Source organism: Perna viridis, chromosome 3 (assembly GCF_037379345.1).
Source record: "Perna viridis isolate PV_CMFRI_1.1 ecotype Kerala chromosome 3, ASM3737934v1, whole genome shotgun sequence".
NCBI lineage: Eukaryota > Metazoa > Mollusca > Bivalvia > Mytilida > Mytilidae > Perna > Perna viridis.
Genome location: NC_142447.1, coordinates 26,147,959 through 26,166,299, shown reverse-complemented (window position 1 = coordinate 26,166,299; position 18,341 = coordinate 26,147,959). Strand labels below are relative to the sequence as shown.

Sequence of the window (18,341 nt, the reverse complement as noted above, 5' to 3'; positions counted from 1 at the left end):
CTTAGGTGCTTAATATAATGAGTGATCTTATAAGGATAAGTTGTCAGAATAATTACTAGCTTTATTATAACCCATTGATTCACCATAGCAAGAAATTATTTCACTGACAGTGTCAGTTTTTGACTATTGAATGTATTTTCCATTTGGAATGTTCATCACTGGATTCACTCAGAATTTGTCAATAGAATCTTAGAAAAATGAGGTTTTTGACTGATTAATTGCCCTTGAAATGTTTGTTGTTAGTGCATTTCATTGAAATTGTAACTCAGTGGTCCAGCATGATATGGAAAATCTTGTCCGTTTCCCTTGATTGTGATGGTCACCAATTGTCTGATTCTATCAGGGACTGACACTCGAAAGTCAGAATTAACAATAATTGCAACCATTTGTTGAAATTAAAATGGAATAAGTATTGATTGTGGGGTACCAGTTTTTCAAACCACAAACTCAAATTCCAAACAAAATGTAAGATTTCTGTTGAAAACTTAGTGGCTGTACTGGGAATCCACGAAAGAAAACCCTGAAAATTGTATATACAATAATTGATAGCCAGGAATGAAATGTATTATACCCCCACTTAATAAGTGGATGGTTTATTAGAATCACCTTGTCTGTCTGAAATTTGTTGTGGATGTTTCAACTCTCAATGGATAAATTGATTTCAAATTTGGTTGATAGGTGAAGCATGTGTTGTAGGGTTTTACTTTTAATATCAATTTTGTGTAGGGTATATCTAGCACCACAACTTGCAACATCATTTTTGTAGTGGATTATAAAAACTGAAATTGTGGGTGATTGGTATTGTCTTCATGATTGTGCTTCCCATTCGATCATAAAACTGTTGAATAAGTGCATTCCAGATTAGTCCATATAAAAGAAAAATATTTCAATTGAAACCCTGATTTATTACAGTTTATATAAAACAAAACAGATAAGCACAAGTACAGCACTAATAGAGTTGTTGAATGATAAGCACAATGAATTTCTTACAATTCAACCATCTGTGGTGTTAGGCTAAATATCCTCTTCAGCAGTCTTGCTCCAGTCTTGTGGTTACTGTATCTCTTTGCTGATTGGATAACTTTTGAGATGGTCCCTGACTTGATTGAATGGTTGACAAAGTCCCAGCATGCTGTTTCAAGATCATCAAGTCCAAACTGTGAAGCGCCACATAGAAGTCCAGTTACACATGAGCTGTTGATATCTACTGAGCCACTGTGTATAAACTGTATTATCTTTCTGAAGTCCTCTGGTTCGTATTTCTTAACAACAATAGTGGTCTTGTCAGAAATTGTTCTCTTCTTCTTGTTCTTTCCAGACTTTTTCTCAAACTCTGCTTCTTTCTCTTTCTTAAGGATGAGATTATAAAGTACTCTGCTTCTGGACCCTAGGATGGCCTTGACACCATGAACTTCGATCTTGTCTGCACCAACTTCAAATGTAACATCACAGAGTTCAGGAAGAGATGACATGGTCTTCAGATGTTCAGCCAGAGTAAGTGTATTTCTATAGGTCATCTTTTCTTTGATCTTGACAGGTTCCTTGTTCTCTCCTACAGGTAACTCTTTACTCTTATTAGAAGATTCTGAGTCTGAGGGTGTGGACTCATACCCAGAAGAGTAGCCATCAAAGTCTTGTTCAAAGTCCACTAAAGCCAGAGTTGATTCATATCTTTCCATGTTCAGTCTGTTCAATTATATTTCTCTTGTAAGATATTTGGAGTTGTGATTGATGTTGGTTAGACGGTTCTAGGTAATATATTATTGAATCTTGTGAAATGAGTTGCTCCATGTTGACAAAGAGTGTGAAATGTGACAGACACAGAGATGATAGTGACAGGAAGAAAGTGAAATGAGCAATTAACTTGGTAGTGCTTTGGTATAATCAGTGATAATCTGCATGTTCCATCCAGGCCTTGATTTGATTATTGTTTGTCTTAATTGTTCTTCAGATCCTGATTAATTAGACTATATAATTAGTCAATCACTCTAATAATCAATATTAATAGTAACTTATTTTTTATTTGTGTGGACAATTGTATCAAATATTTACTATATACAATATAAAGAATGAAACTGAAGAGAAAAAAATCTATCTAGTATTTAATTTTGCAAGACAAGAAAATACACCTGTGTTTTAGAGCTAAAACAAATAATATCAAATTCCAATAATTTTGCCAGCCATCTGTATAAAAAAAAACAAAGATTAATATAAGTTGTGTAGTGGCTCATTTAAGGGTAAATATGAATCATGAATAAGTGAACAATAGCCACGTTTAAAAAAAAAAAAAGGAAGTCAATACAAATAAAATGTTATAAAAAAAGAGAACTTGTATGGTTTATTATGTTTTATTTGTATTTCGGTCCATTTTACCTTTTAAATGTGGCTATTGTTCACTTATTTTATTATACATACATATAAAAGCCCTTGATTAATAAAAAGGTTTCACCCAGTTGCATTTTTAATTCGTGCATAGTATCTGAAAAGAACTTGAACCTTAAACAGAGTAAAAAGGACAGATCTTAACCGATGATGGCCCATGCTCTACAGGGAATGATTAGGACTAAATCAAGTAAGTCTTAATGGAAAGTGGGGTATCAATGTTAACATTCCTTTACATTACATTTTTTTTTATATTTTCTATAAACTTCAGGATACCACAGGAAAGCTTGAAGCTAAAATGAAAATTCCCATTATCAATGCCTGCTCTGATTTTAACATATCCTTTCAGACATTCCATTTTTCTACATGAGTTACTTTTCAAATGCATATGTCTCCACTTACAAAGTGAAGAAGGAAAGATTGTAAACAAAAACTTTTCATTATTTATTATAAAATGTACAATTAAATTGCATTAAACACAGTTTTCAACAATGCATCTATTTTTCAGTTTCCATGTTAAGTTCCAGGTATCATTACAAATGAATTTATGAAGAAATAGTACAGAATGTCAGTTGATTTTGCTATCGCAGAAGTTTCCTTGTCTAAATGTTAAGTATCGTTACGTGCAAACTTTAAACTGCAGTAAATTTGCCCAAAACACAAGATGAGGTGATTACTGAAAGAATAAATATAACAGTTAGCAGATCATTATTTTTTTTCAAATCTTAAAGTAAGATTCCTATGTTTTAAACAATTAGCAAAATAGTGGTTGCCGTTTCTTTTAATTTTTTATAGATCTTCAACAAATAAAGTTTGTACCATTACAAGGCTTTAATTTCATGATTTAAAGTGTGCCATTGGATCATCACTATGTTTGTAAATAAGTCTCCAAGCTTCCATTTCCTCTTCTGTTGGCATCACACTTTCATACATGCTGTTATAAGGTCTTTGTCTCTCATCCATTTTTAATAATTCTTCTGCTTTCTTTCTGTGTTCTTCTTCTTTTTCTAGTGCCTATCAAAGTAGTAAAAAGAATGAACAATATAGCTATAGCTAGCCCAATGTCTCCAATCTGTGTGTCAAGCACACATAATCATTTTTTCTATACTGATACTAACTTACAATTTTGTAAATGGCAAGCAGATGTGATCAAGGACACACATTATAATTCTCAAGATTTTGGCATATTCTTACAAACAATCACAAGTCTTGTTATTGCATTGTAGAACAGGACAATCATTTTCGCCGATCTGTTGACGATACTTTCTCTTCCATTCTACATGAGTGATAAAAATATTCAAAAAGTGAGAAAAAAATATAACACAAAGTTTTCTTATGCAAAATTGGGAAATCTAGGAAACCCTTGGATAAGTCATAATAATTAAAATTATATTCTTTCATGCACATTTATATATGATGTCTGATCATTTAAAAAATTCCCTTGAAAGACGCTTAATAGGAGTTGCATTTAAAAGGTTTTTTAACATGTAAAAACCTTGGTTTGTCTCATATAAAATTTCATCAAAATCCTTTGAAGTTTCCAAGGAGTTTTGTCTTACACTATTTTTTTGTGAAAACCTTCCTTAAGATGAATTATCCCCATTTGAAGTCCTCCAACAATAATATCTCATCATGCACATCTGCATATGATCCCCAACCTTCCTATTAAATCTGATCAAAATCCCTAAAGCTTTTTAGGGACAGTTGAGCTTACAAAGATACAGTGACTCTTGTATTCCCCAATTAACTTTGAATGTGGTGGGTACAATAAAATAAACGTACCTTTTTTAATTTCTTAGCTTTTACAACTTCTTCATCCTCAGACTCCTCAGAACTACTGCTCTCAGAAGAACTCTTCTTCTTGTGCTTCTTGTGTTTGTGTTTATGCGTCTTCTTTTTCTTTTTTCTCTTCTTTTCATTCAATTTCTCTTGATGTTCCTAATTAATAAGAGAGTAATTGTCTCACAAAGATAAATAACAAATAACTTTACACTGGAAGATCATAAAAATCTTCAGACGTTATTTAAGTTGACTAGCTCTTGCTGAGTGAATTATTTATTGAATATATAACGTTGACAATTTCATTGAAGATCTAGTGTTACAAATTCAATAGAGGAATTCCCTCAGCAAAATAGGAAAATATCATGGATATTACAGTTCCATAAGGTCAAAAGTCGCACGCAAATTTATGGTAAGATAAATCATGAATCATCTCCCATGTCAATTTTAAGGAAATTTATCATAAATTGTACTTCTCTCGACAGTATCGTCATATCAGTTCTCATGGTTGTTCACAATTCTAAATTAATTTAAGTTTTATGAATGTTTGTTTAATGTGTTTTAATAACACCATTTTTCTACAACAATCAAATTCTAAATATCAATCAGATAATATTTTTCTTGATTTCCATTCCTAACTACCAGGTCACGACTGTTTGCTGTTTTGTATTATATAATGTACAGAGTTTGTTATTACCTACCTGTAATAATGATTTAGGTGGTTCCTCTTCCTCCAGAACCTCTCCATTTCGATCCTCTATGGCCAATATCTCATTCTAGGGGTAAAATAAGGAATGATATAATAAATTAAGTACATACATCAAACTTTAAAAGAGTTTAAATGAAATTCAGGTACCTAATACATAGGATTACAAGGGAAAACAAAATCTCAGAAAGTTTACAGATTCATTTAGACATATTCATACTTCAGGACACCATAGACGAAATTGACATATTTCCCATTGTACTGATACTGAACTCTCCTCCAACTGAAAGATTACTGACATCATGAAGTAAAATTACATGTTTCTCTGACATTGAAAAATTATTGGGAGACAAATTTGGGGTCAATGGGAGCAAAATGACAAGTATGAACTCCTGTATTATAATGCAATAATTGTTAATTCTGACTTTTTACTTTATGTTTGATCCTACCATCTAAACCAAATTACACACTATCAGAAGAAGAGCTTACCATTGACGCTTCTTTCCCTGCTTCTCCTGTACAGTAAGATTCCTTTATGGTTGAGTGACAGCACTTGTATCCCCATCTCCCTGCATTCCAATAGGATCCCCATACACTCTATAAAAGAAAAGTACCTATCTTTACATTTTAGTTTAATGATAATGTGTAATTTGTGTTGATTTGCACTATCTGTTTAAATTCTAAATACATGCACTACTCTGGAGTCCTTTCTATGTATCAAAAATTTATGATAAGCATTACTGTGAAAGTACTTCAATTTGTGGATAAGGGAAGAAACACAAGTTTGTGGATTCTTTAATCTGTGGTTTTGAGGTTTTCACTATGCATATCAATGGAAATCTCCTTATCGTTGGGAACCAAATCTTGTGGTTTGGCCTACCCAAGAAAACCACAAAAATTGGAATCCCACAAACAATAGTACTTTCACAGTACTCTTTGTGGTGTGGTGTTGGTGTGTAATTGACTGTCTAGAATAAGATAACTTAATTATCTAATGTATAACACAAATGTACATGTAATACTGGGTAGTCATTTCATTGTTTTAACTTTACAAGAGTGGAGGTGAAAAATTCAATTACATAAAAAAATCTTAGTTCTATTTAAGTAACATTCAGTTGGCCTACCACATAGACAAACAAAATTGTTGATGTCTCTACCTTATTTACCAGGATTGCAGAATTAATTATCTGTTGACAAGAAAACTATAGTATACTTTTGAACACTGCTTTTTAGATTGACAATCAACAAATCTTACTGATGATACTTACTGTGTGATTGTTTATACAAACATCTTCTTCATACTTAGATCTGATTACTGGTTTCTCATTCCCTTTTATTATTGTACCATGTCTGGAGTACTCTACATAGTCTTCCTGAAATAAAATTAATGAATAATGGTTGATCAATATTGACTATTTGATTCACTGATTCATTTACAGCAGGTTTGAGGTCATTTTATGCTGATATTTCTGGCTGTTTGGTGACAAGAACTGCAGTTTAGCATTCCTTTGCCAATACTTCTGGCTTTTTAGTTACAAGAAAAACTGACGGATAATCAATAGAGTAAACCTTCCAATTCATTTGACTGACACTTTCACCTAAATTTTTAGTTAAGAAGTTCATGGAAATCATTTGAGTAGACCTGCAATACATGACTCTTTCATTCAAATGTTTAGTTAAGTATTTCATGGAAATCCATAGAGTAGACCCTGCAATACATAACCGACACTTTCATTCAAATGTTTAGTTTAGTAGTTCATAACAGTCCATCGTGAACAAGGGTAGTGGTATAATTTTCAGTAAAATTTAACACAATAGTTTTTGAAACTTATATTTTATTTTAAACTTTCAGAAAGCATCATCTTTCAATAAGGCCACACTTTTTTAATTTGTTGGTTTACCGATTTTTGACCTAAAGAAATTGGCCAGTCGGTCAAAAAATATAAAATGCAAAACAGAAATACATACAGGAAAACTGAAATCCACTTTTACTATTTTGTGGATCCTTAATCCAACAAATTGAAAAACTGTGGCCTAAGTTTCTAATCTGTGTACACCAGTGTTACCAATACATACAGTTTGTGCCATAAGAAGTTGCTTAGGTGGAGCATTTAAATGTTCTTCACCACCATATTTCTCCAGCACTCCTTCCTTAAGACTGGTTTTAAAATCATCCTTTCTTTTCTCCACTTCTTTATTTAACATATCCAATCTGGTTGGGTCAGCTTGGAGATGTACATCTGTACCAGCTTCATAGGCCTGCCAGGCAAACACTATCAATGTACAAGCAGTAGAAAATATTATTCAGTGAAAAAAAGAATATATTTGATGTATTAAAGAAGTACCTTCATGTAATAAATTTTTCTTACCAAATTTAAGAATAGAATCAAACATACATGGAGACTTGTCAATACATGCATTGCATAAAAAGGCTTTGAACCTTTTAAATTACCAAAAATACATATAACTATACAATAAATGAACATAATAATTTCTAATTCAAATGTAACAGAAAGAACCTTTACTATTTTTACTGCCCAAAATTAAAAAAAAATGTTAGGCTGAACCGCAACAAGACTTTCAGAACTCAACCTATCACTTTTCACAGTGGACTAAATAGCAAGAAAATTAGTAACACTATGTAATGCTTATCATTTTTTAAACCACGAAAAATGATTCTCACAAATAAGTTAAATTGACAGAATCTGTGAAATTTAGCAACCACAAAAATTAATAACTTTACAGTAAACTTCATCATAATACAAGAAAGGTACAACTTTAAACATCAGCAGAAGGTTTATTTGTTGAAAGTGGAAATAATGGATTTCTTTGTATTGTGCCAAGATTGATTATTCGCCAGATTTACAATTGTACATTAGGTCATGTTACCGGCAGGAAGTTTTTGGCAGTATCAGGTGCGAGTGGTTTGACATCTTTGACATCAATTGTCCTTAAAAATCAACTCTGTATAAACATGACATACCTTGTTTCTTGGCAAATTCAGAAGCATCACCAGAGAATCTGACAAAATTATCTCCTTGGTACTTCACTCTGTAAATAAGCAATAAAAGTAAAAAATTCAGCTTTTAGATTTAAACATAATCTTTGTATTACATATTCAAGTTTACAAAAAGAACCTTAGTGAGCATTCTAACATATCCCACACAGACACATTTGCAGTCTTAAGTAAAGTCCAGTCAATACCAAAAAATGTGGTCCCTTTTGAATGATTTTTGTAAAATGCAATCCTTGCAAGTTTTTATTGTTACTAACTATTCACTTAAGTTTGAAGGAGATCTGTACAAAAATGGAACATTATGCAAGTGACAAACCTAATCATGACTTTTTTACTAAGTCCCCCTCCAAAGAAAGTTTTTCCTTAGAACAAAATCTCTTAAAACCAATCCCATCCAAGCTTTTACTGCTACTAACCATTTACCAGAATTGTTGGAAATTGGTCAAGAAATTGAGTAGCTACCAAGCGACAACATGTTTTGATGCACATAGAGATGGATCAAAAACATTTTATCCTCACAAAATGTTGCATGGGGTATAATAATACATAGCATAGTTGTAGCTTTTCATGTTTACCAAGATGTTCATGTGTTTTTTTCTCTCAACATTGTGGGACTATCAAGACTACATGATAAAAGATTAAACCCACAAAATACTTACTCTGAAGGATCTTTGCCTTTGAATGGATTTTCTCTCATAGCTCTTGTTTTTGGGTCATAAAATGCTGAATTCACATCCAAATTGTGTAAATACTATAAATATACATTAAAAAATGGTTACAGTTATGTAATAACACATACAACAACTTATCAAAATATTACTCTCTGTAAGAATTAGGATGTAGGCAAATCATGGTGGGAAAAACACACAAGTCTTTCTATGAAATCTTATTCAAAATGTTATCTGAAATGCAGATATGGCATTCATTTCATTTTGAAGTGTCAGTAATTCGAGGTAAAAATTATATGAAATCATGAATGGCAATTTCATCATCAAAGGGAGATAACTCACTTTCCCCATCATAATATTGTAATTTTGAACTTGCTTTTCTGCATCTTCTGACACTTCTAAGATAAATATATCAATGGATTACAAAATTTGTGCCCATGTTGTCAAATTCATAAGGTTTTTTAAGCATGATTCATTATTTTTCAGTTTTGGCTGATTCTTATAGACTTCAACACTTTTAAAACAAGTTAAATGAAATATGTACCTCCTCTTTGAAATGATATTAAAGTTACACCAAACTGTTAACCATTACATCTTTTCAAGTAAAAATAGAATAATGTTAATCTGATTCCACAACATTAGTTATACATTAAGTTATAAATTCCATTTCAATTCAGAGTTGAGTTTTTTTTTCAATTTACAAATAATACAAACTTGATCAACTTTGTATACAGTTTACATTTTGTTCATATGAAATTACAGAAAAATGATTTCATCATCAAATCATAGCTACATATTGTTGGAAAAACAGCCAGTATCATCATGTTGTCTTTTTATGATAGCTCAAACTCACTTTGGCTGTGTCTTCTCTGATACGTAAATTTCTGACAGTAATTCTCTGTTTTGTCTCAAACTTTTGTCCAGGCATGTCAATGTTATCTGTATACTTCATGTCTTCATCATCACTGTCTCCTTTCTGAAAAGGGAAAAAATAGGGCACTGAAGGATCATAACACTCTGTCAGGTAATGACAAAAAAATTCATTGATCTATTGTCAAGTTATCACTTGGAAACCATCAGGAGACGGATACACAACTTTAAATATTTAAGCTTTTATACTTGACATTTTTTTCTTTCAAATTACTTTTACAGTCTCAGAAAGAAAAAAAAATAGAATTTGATAATGAAGATTTGAGGCATCAAACTAAGAAATTAAAAAACATATTCAAAATTTCTTATTTTGTTTGATGGAAAACAATTTACAAGTGAAGATATTACAAAAGTACCTCATGTTAAAATTTCTGTAGCAATCTTTTGACATACTAAGAGAGAAATAATGCAGTCAGTATATGCTTCCTTTTGAAATGTAACATGTATTGACAAACCTTTTCTTGTTTATCTGGATCTTCCTGCATCAATGACTGGTCTAATCTCTCCTCCTTCAAAGTTCTTTTAGCCTAAAAACAAAAACAAAATACTTCAAGTACTTTCTTAGATTAGTCAAGATTAGTTTTGTAATGGTTAAGGAATAGTTAATCCACTTACTGAGACTGATTTATTTATTATATAGTTATTTTCCTTATACCCCATACAATGAAGATATTCAGAAGATATAGCTTTCTAATGGACACAGATTTAAATACCAAGGATGTTTTCAATTGTCAAGTAAACTATTTAAGACATTTCAATAGTTGATTGTCATTTGATGGAGGGAAGATCAAGCCTGTTTTCCTTTAACCAGTATGAACCAACTTTCCATCATCTGAGACGAACCACTGGGCACAAACCAAAATGTGATTCAAGTGGAACAAACCATATGATGTAAAACACCCCAACCCTATCCCCTGAACATCATGTGAAAATATTGTAATAAAATGAAAGGTTTCTCTGAAAATATAAGAGAAAGTATGCTTTTGCTTGTCAGACATCAAATCTACTGGGTAATTAAGTAGGTGCCTTTGTAAGAATCATGCAAAATCTGAAAAATGTGATACACCCCAAAAAAGGCTACATATTTTTATTTTTGTAATTAAGTTGTTTTATGGGTCTGTAATATGAAATGTATAATTATTCATTCAAATCTGCCTGCTCTTAGGAGATAATCAACATTGAAAATCCAATAGATTCTATTGTATTTGAGAGTCATTTACAGCGTTTTCTCCCTTAATTTTGAAACCTACAGTGCATTCTATATAATTTTCATCTCCTAAGAACAGGGGTATATAAAAAACTGAATGTTAGTTTCTGTTTACTATTGCAATTCAAACCCATCATCAAAAATAAAAATATGTAGGGTTTTTACCCATGAATCACATTTTGCATGATTCTTAGTTGGAGTGCTACTTAAACTTCTACGATATCAATGGCCTATAGAGCACTGCAGTAATCAGGACAGTAATTTTCAGCACTGTTGTTACTGAAATTACTTTTGGTTAGAATGCACTTAAACAAGGACGTTCAAAATTCTGGGAGAAACAAAATAAGCTTTGTAATGCAATTCCTATTTTAAATTTAAGGGAAGATCACTGAGTATTGGTAAGATGATATCAGAAACTTAAGGGAGAATAAATGTCCATACCTCTTCAATACGATTAAAATCTTCTCTTAGTTTCATCTGATGTTCCTCTGTATCAATACCATTCCATCTATCACGTTTACCTTCATAATCAAAGTCTAACTTAGGCTGTAAGTATTCATCTGGGGCAATATCATCTCCAGTAAATTTGGCACCAACCTTTCTTGGTCTCTGAAGAAATAATAAAACAAGTAAAAAATAAACTAGATGTTGCCTCTAACATGACTAATACACTGTGCAGCCTATTGAACCCTGTACATCTGGGGACCAATGGGGACACAATTTTTATGGGGGATAGACTAAGCACTTTTGACACACAATATTGCTGACATTTCTAAAACACCCAATTCCAAACTAAAATCAGTATTATTTGTTTTTGTTACAACACAATAACAGAATTTACTTTAAACATAAATTCCTGACAATATGCACACCTCCATATGTTATAAATCTAACACTCCATTGAGTTTCATTACAATCCTGCAAGTCATTGAAAAAGAGTTGTGGACAACACTTCAGACCAAGATTAGCTGAAAAATGGTAAGTCCAACAGAATATTTCTACAATTTTTGCCAACACATAAATGCTTGACAATATCATGGAAGCAAAGCTCCCCAAATGACCGATAACTGGATGTTCTCGATGATCGGTACACTGCTATTTTACACTCCATCAACTTTCGTAACAATTGTGCAAGTTGTTGAGTAGGAGTTTGCCAACAATGCATGAGACCAGGTTTCGCTTGATAAACATCTAAGTCCAACAGCCGTCATTTCTCTTGTTTTTGCTCAAACAAAAATTCCTGACAGTAAGCACATCTCCATGTGGCTTAATTACATCCCATAAAGTTTCATAACAATGCTGCAAGCTGCTAAGAAAATATTTTGGACAGACAGACATGCAGATAGACAGGGTAAAACCTACATACCATTGATATAATAACTTACCATTGAATGACTCATAGATAACAGTAAGTTTGATACATAATCCTACTTTCTTCATTTTATTAGACAATGTTATACTATAAAGCCTTCTTTGAATATTTACAACATTATGTTGAAGAATTATTGCCATAAAATACAGTAATAATGCATTTTTGTATCTTCAGTACTAAGGTAGAGAAAACATTGTTTATTAGTGGTTGGTAATTCTAAAATATGCAACTGATTTTTTCACCATCAATCGTGAAATCCTTTTTTCATACAGTGAATTAACATATGACATAATTAATGAGATAATTAATTGAAAAGAATAACTAACCAAAATATAATTATGAGTGCAAAAGAATGCCTATATGTAGATTTAATGGGTAAGTTAAATCTCCTAGCATTCTTAGCACAAGTAATTATATTTTAGATATTCACTATATCCAATTGGTTATCATTATTATTATTACATGTATTTACTCCTCAATTTGTTGCGATTTTCAACATAAATTTTACATTTTATGATCAGCAGATTGATATTTGTACTGTGATGTTTAGGCAGGAGAGTGTATGAAAGTGAAATAATTTAATTTATTTCACTAATAATAATCGAAAATTTATTTACAGGGAACAGGGAACATCTGATAAATCACTGCTATCTATATAATAATCATATTTAAGCATTTTATCTCTTTGGATTGTCAGTTCAGCAATAATTTATGTCCAATTATAAAATCTTAAATAGCAGAAATGTACTACCAGATTTTTTTTAGAAGAGTGATAGTCCAGAAATTTAAATTTGCATACCAGTCTGCATGCCCATGATTGAATGTTTTTTTTTTTTTTTTTTTTTTTTTGTGATCAGTCTAGATTAAGTGAGACAAAAAGTAACAGTGAGGTCAACTCATAGGAAAAGTATTCCTAAACTACTTTTTGTACACTCACTTCAAAACAATCTTTCTTCTTGTGTGTCATAGATCCACAATTCTGACATGCTCCTTTCCTAAATTTTGTGGCAACAGGGCCCTATAATGAAGAAAAAACAAATTTAACACATTTTAAAATATCTAATTGAAAATGCAATACATGTAAGATAAGATGCAGTTTTTCAAGAAGTCAAGCTATCAACAAATTCGAAATAATTGTAAGATAAACTTTAGATAATGCTAAGATTAAAATCCTGAAAATTTCATAGTATCTTTATGATAGGAACAGTGTTAGTTGAGCATCTACCCAGTACTACAAGATCTTTTTTGGAAGAGAAACAGTCCAGAAATTTAAATTTGTATACCGGTACAAGTTTCCTTCCATTTGTGCATGCCCATGCTTGAATGTTTTTTGTGATCAGTATTGATGATTAGGCAACAAACTCAATTCTCAAGTGCTTAAAACAAATTACTGTATTGAGCAGTGATGAATTTCAAAATACAGTTAATATACAACTGTTTGTGGGGTACCAATTTTTGTGTTTTTTGTGGGTTGGCCAAACCAAGAAATTTGGTCAACAACAAAAAGGAGATTTCCATTGATGTGCATACTGAAAACCTCGAAAACCACAAAAGAATCTATAAAATTGTGTTTCTTCATTAATCCACAAAATTTGGTATCCACAAATTAAGTACTTTCATAGTACAATGTATACTGCTGTTTACAAATCTGATCGGTATAATAATTTGGTTATATTATTCTATTACTTCTCTTGACTGAAAAAGAATATACATGTACTATGTCATTGACACCATGCTATTTTGAATTAACTTGGATGCTACAATATGGGGTAAAATCCAAAATTTGAATTTCTTCATACAAGTAACTGAAAATAGAAAATACATTGTAGTTCTTCATTAAAACTATATTCATGTGACACCTTTTTAGATGTATACCTCTTTGACTCCTTTTTTAAACCATTCTCCCATTCCAGTAAATTGTTTGATTTGATCTGGTTGAACCCTCTGATGTCTGAGTGTAGCAGCTGTAGCTCCATAGTACCATGGTGCTTGCATAATATACTGAGGAATGTGAGGGTTAATTTCCCTGAAAGACAATGAACATGTAACTTTTTATCAAATTCTTAAATCTAATATGATGTGGAGTTCTTTACAGAAGGTACTGATCTATCAGGAATTATACTAGGTCAGAATGCTGTACAAGAATTATATAATATGTTTTGTGAAAATAATTTTGCTATTCAAAATTCAATGAAAGAACATTGCAATGTACATTTTTCTCAAGATAGTCATTAGAAGGTGGAAGAGTACGGTTTATTTTGAGGTTTGTAGACAATTAATTTTTTTTGTATTTTCTTTCTACCAGGTAGATTATAATATCTTTTCAATTACATTTTTTGTAAGTTATGATGGAATATTCCAATATTCATTGTGTAAAATTATCTCATGATTTATATGTTTCTAAAAAAAAAAACTTTTCATGATGCCTAGTTTGCTGAATTGATATATTTCTTGTTTCAGTGGCAGTCAAAGACAGCCTCTAGTTGAGGGTAAAAGACATTCATTAAAGACCCATGAACTGTTTTTAGCTAATTTTTTTCCAATGTTTAGTAGGATTGTTGTCTTTTTGACACCTTTCCTGATTCCAATCATTTTCTCTACTTTTATTAAAACTTGACAATGTTTCAAAACATTTTTTTACACAGTTTTTCTTCTCATTCATATATGATAATACCATATATATCGCCTTACTTTCCATGCTCATCCACCATAGCAGGGGCTGTTCCTGCCTTCCTGGCCTCTTCAAGTTCCTTTTGCTTCCTCCATTCTTCTCTTGATACTTTCTTTGGCATTTCCTCCTCATTTTTAGCCTCTTTGGCCACCTGGGAGGGTGGCAAGTTCATTTGAAATGACATGGCTGTAAATAATTCCTACAAAAAAATTGTGGTCAACATTTAATATGACATCAGTAAAGAGAATCCCTGGCACTTAAAGTCAAATATCCTCTTTCTACATACGAGTTGTTCAAGAGTATCAATATCAAGTTCTAACTTTATTACTGACAAATTAAGATATATGACTTTATTGACACATATTGTAATAAGACCACTGATTTATCTAAAAAAAAATTCATGTAGTTTTATATTGAAAAGGTTCCTACAGTTCACATTCATTTTATGTCATTATGGTATGTTATACATTGTAAATTTCATTCCATTAAATCTAAAGTCACTGAAAATACAGACCATGAAAATTTAATACTCCCAATGCTGGAGCAGAAAATTACCTGTGATACTATTTGCTGTGTTTCAGATTCAAGATTTAAAAATCCAAATTTATAGAACAGAAATAGAAAACTTAGCATTATGGTAACAAGTGAAATCTCATTTTGTTGCTGAAGAGAATTTTTATTCAATAAATTCAATAAGTTGCTGACCAGTCAGAAACAAACTATTTTTGACCACTAAAGCAAAAGCTACCTAAAACAATGGGTAGCAAAAGTTAAAGGTTAAAACCATACAAGTCATTTTGATTATTACAGACTGCATGCAGATGCTCAATGAATTTTCAGTTGGATGCATTGGTAAGACAGATTTCTACCCAGAGAGCTATTCTAATTGCATAGAAGTCTAGCTACATGTAGCCTTATACTGAAAATGGTTTCATTTTAATTCAAAATTGGTATGAAATCATTTATATGATAGTCTACTTTTTTAATTGAATATTGATATATTGGGTTGGTGTGCTTTACAAAAAGAGTGATTTAGTGGTACTGTGGAGTACCCCTCTTCTAATGCATTTCATAACTTTTAGGTTGATATTGTGCATGTCAATCCTTGGTGTTACAGACATGAATGATCATGCTCTTCTGATACACAAATAGCAAGAATTTTTATTCATCAACACATTCTCATGTAAAAAATTATAGTCAGTCTATTCAGCATATCTGTCTGTGATATTTTCCCCTTAATCAAACTTGAGTCACCATTTTTTGTGAATGTAAGTTCATTTCTGGATATTTTGCTTTAAATTTCATAAATGCTTGGAACCATGATTTTAGAAATAAGTAAATAGTCCATTAAAGAATAAAAATTGCAAATTTAAAGAAATTTCCATGAGTTTTCATTGATAAATCTAGATGGAACTACTGGCACTAGGGCAAGGTCAAAATTATGTTAACTGTGTAAATAGTATTTTCTAGAACTGACAACTGTCATATTTAATCTGGAATTGATACAAATAACACAAGAAAGGATTAAAAAAAATTGTCCTTCGATGAAAATCTTACCTCCAAAAATCCATGAACTCTTGTAGAAATTACAAACCCTTAAATCATTAAAAGTCTAACCCTGCCTCCTTGTGGAAAAAAAAGCATGCCAAGAAAAAATATATATTCTTAGAAATTTTTTGTACTAAATCAATTTTTGGGAAATTTATTTATATCAACAGAGTGAATTTCTTGAGAAATAAATAAGGACTGATGTCGTTTAAGTTCGTCATAATTTTCTTAATATGAACAATGATCACATGACAGTACCATGAATTCATTAAAAAGATTTCCATGGAAGGTCACTACTGCAAAAAAGGTTCATCTAAGTAACATGGCCAAATTATCTTGAGAGTTAAATTTGAAAACAAATGGGCATTAGTGAAAGCAACTAAAAATGGAGGATAATATATTTATTAAGAATTAACTTACTACTTTTCAGCAAATCACCACCAGTCGCCCTACATATTTGCTTAGCAGACAGCATATTTAAGAAGACATACATTGCAAGATATCTGATCAGAAGTGACAGTTATAAGCAATTAAAAATCAGTTTATGAAAATAGGGGACTAGCAAAAATTGGTGACAGGACCATCTACATTGTATGTGTCAAAACTAATGCAAATCAGGCATGAATGTAGGGGGTTCAGGTCACGTGACTTTTATCCGATGATGTTTTTCACAGAAAAATTGAACGACTTTAAATCACGCTATGAGTAGTTTAGTATCACATCTATGATAATTATGAATAAACATAATATAAATAAATATAACCATTCTGCTTACAAAAATTATGTGAATCGACATCGAAATAACGAAGTTATGGACGGAAGACTGGGGTTACCGTATTCGTCAACATGAACACAATTTGAAAACGTGGCATCTATATTTAGGTAAATTTTGGCGCCATCTATGTTTTTATTGGCTGTTCCATGCTAAATAAAGGAAGGAACTAAAAATATTGACCAACCATCGGACAGCTTACATCCTACAGATTCCAATGATGTATGATAATTCAAGGTTAGAACATAAAAATGAATACATTTTAGAATGAGATATAATGAATTTATTTCAGCCAAACCATGGTGTTTAACCATTTCCTCATTTCATCAAGTCGCAGAGGCTATATTATACAGCCTATAATTGGTGGCCATTTTGTTGGCGGCCATCTTGAAAATTTAATTTTATGTTCATTTGATTTTGCGCAGGACTCATAAACCTTTCACAAAATATATAGTTTTATTGAGTTAATAATCAATTTTAAAAAGTTATAATAAAATTAATGTTGAAAAAGGTGCTTATTTGGCCATATCTGGTACCTTTGTGCTATATAAGACATATGTAGCAAATTGATTACAAAAAAACTGTAATAACTCGGGTATTTGTAGGAATTTTTTGATCAGGTAAATTGTGTGTTGTTTCTATTAAATAGTATTTTCATATAACAACATAAAAACACTACATTTCCCTGTCAAAATTTCACCTGAAACCCCTAATGAATGGTTTTGTATGTCGTTATTTGTCAACTATGTTTGGTATATGCTTGTTTGTGATTCATAGGCTCTGTAAATTGTATTTTCATCTCTTTTTTCGAATTTGTGCATTACATTGCCCAGAAAGGCGCTGATTAAGCAAATAAAAATATTTGTATTTTGTATTTGTAACTCTAGGAATAACCCTAAAACGATTCATTCTGAAAATGAGAAATGAAACGAGCACCAAACTTCATTGGGGAAGAATTATAATCTACCAACCTTTCAACTAATCATATGAATTATGATATATTTTTCTTTTTCTACATGTTTCTTTTTTCAAGCAGAGTAGAACAAACGTATTTAGTCGCTAGCGCACATGAGAATAACCAACAACATTACCGCTTACGTCTTAAAAAAATACGGTGATAGGTAAAAAAGTACTATCTACCATCAGTAAAAATTGTATTTTCCAGATTAAAACATGCCAATATGATCATATTTTCACAATAAAAGGTTTCAGTACTTTTCTTTGAACTCGCTATGTTGTAAATACCTCAAAAGTTAATGCGGTGACTGGAATAAAAATACCGTTTGAGAA

The 18,341-nt window shown here is 31.4% G+C and overlaps 2 protein-coding genes across 2 annotated transcripts; both read right to left on the bottom strand.

Moving 5' to 3' along the window:
- Positions 1-958: 958 nt before the first annotated feature.
- Positions 959-1,814, bottom strand: LOC148621617 (serine-enriched protein-like). Its single transcript, XM_088576186.1, has one exon. It carries the CDS (start codon positions 1,677-1,679, stop codon positions 987-989), a length of 693 nt encoding a protein of 230 aa, XP_088432312.1. The 5' UTR covers positions 1,680-1,814; the 3' UTR covers positions 959-986.
- Positions 1,815-2,813: 999 nt separating this feature from the next.
- On the bottom strand, positions 2,814-18,144 carry LOC148621616 (pre-mRNA-splicing factor SLU7-like). Its single transcript, XM_088576171.1, has 15 exons — positions 18,023-18,144; positions 14,752-14,930; positions 13,936-14,086; positions 12,998-13,078; positions 11,130-11,297; positions 9,937-10,008; positions 9,405-9,527; positions 8,543-8,634; positions 7,851-7,918; positions 6,944-7,140; positions 6,136-6,240; positions 5,357-5,464; positions 4,863-4,937; positions 4,165-4,320; positions 2,814-3,396 (listed from the first exon to the last, which is right to left on the bottom strand). Exons 2-15 carry the CDS (start codon positions 14,913-14,915, stop codon positions 3,220-3,222), a joined length of 1,737 nt encoding a protein of 578 aa, XP_088432297.1. The 5' UTR covers positions 14,916-14,930; positions 18,023-18,144; the 3' UTR covers positions 2,814-3,219.
- Between the last annotated feature and the right edge of the window lie 197 nt (positions 18,145-18,341).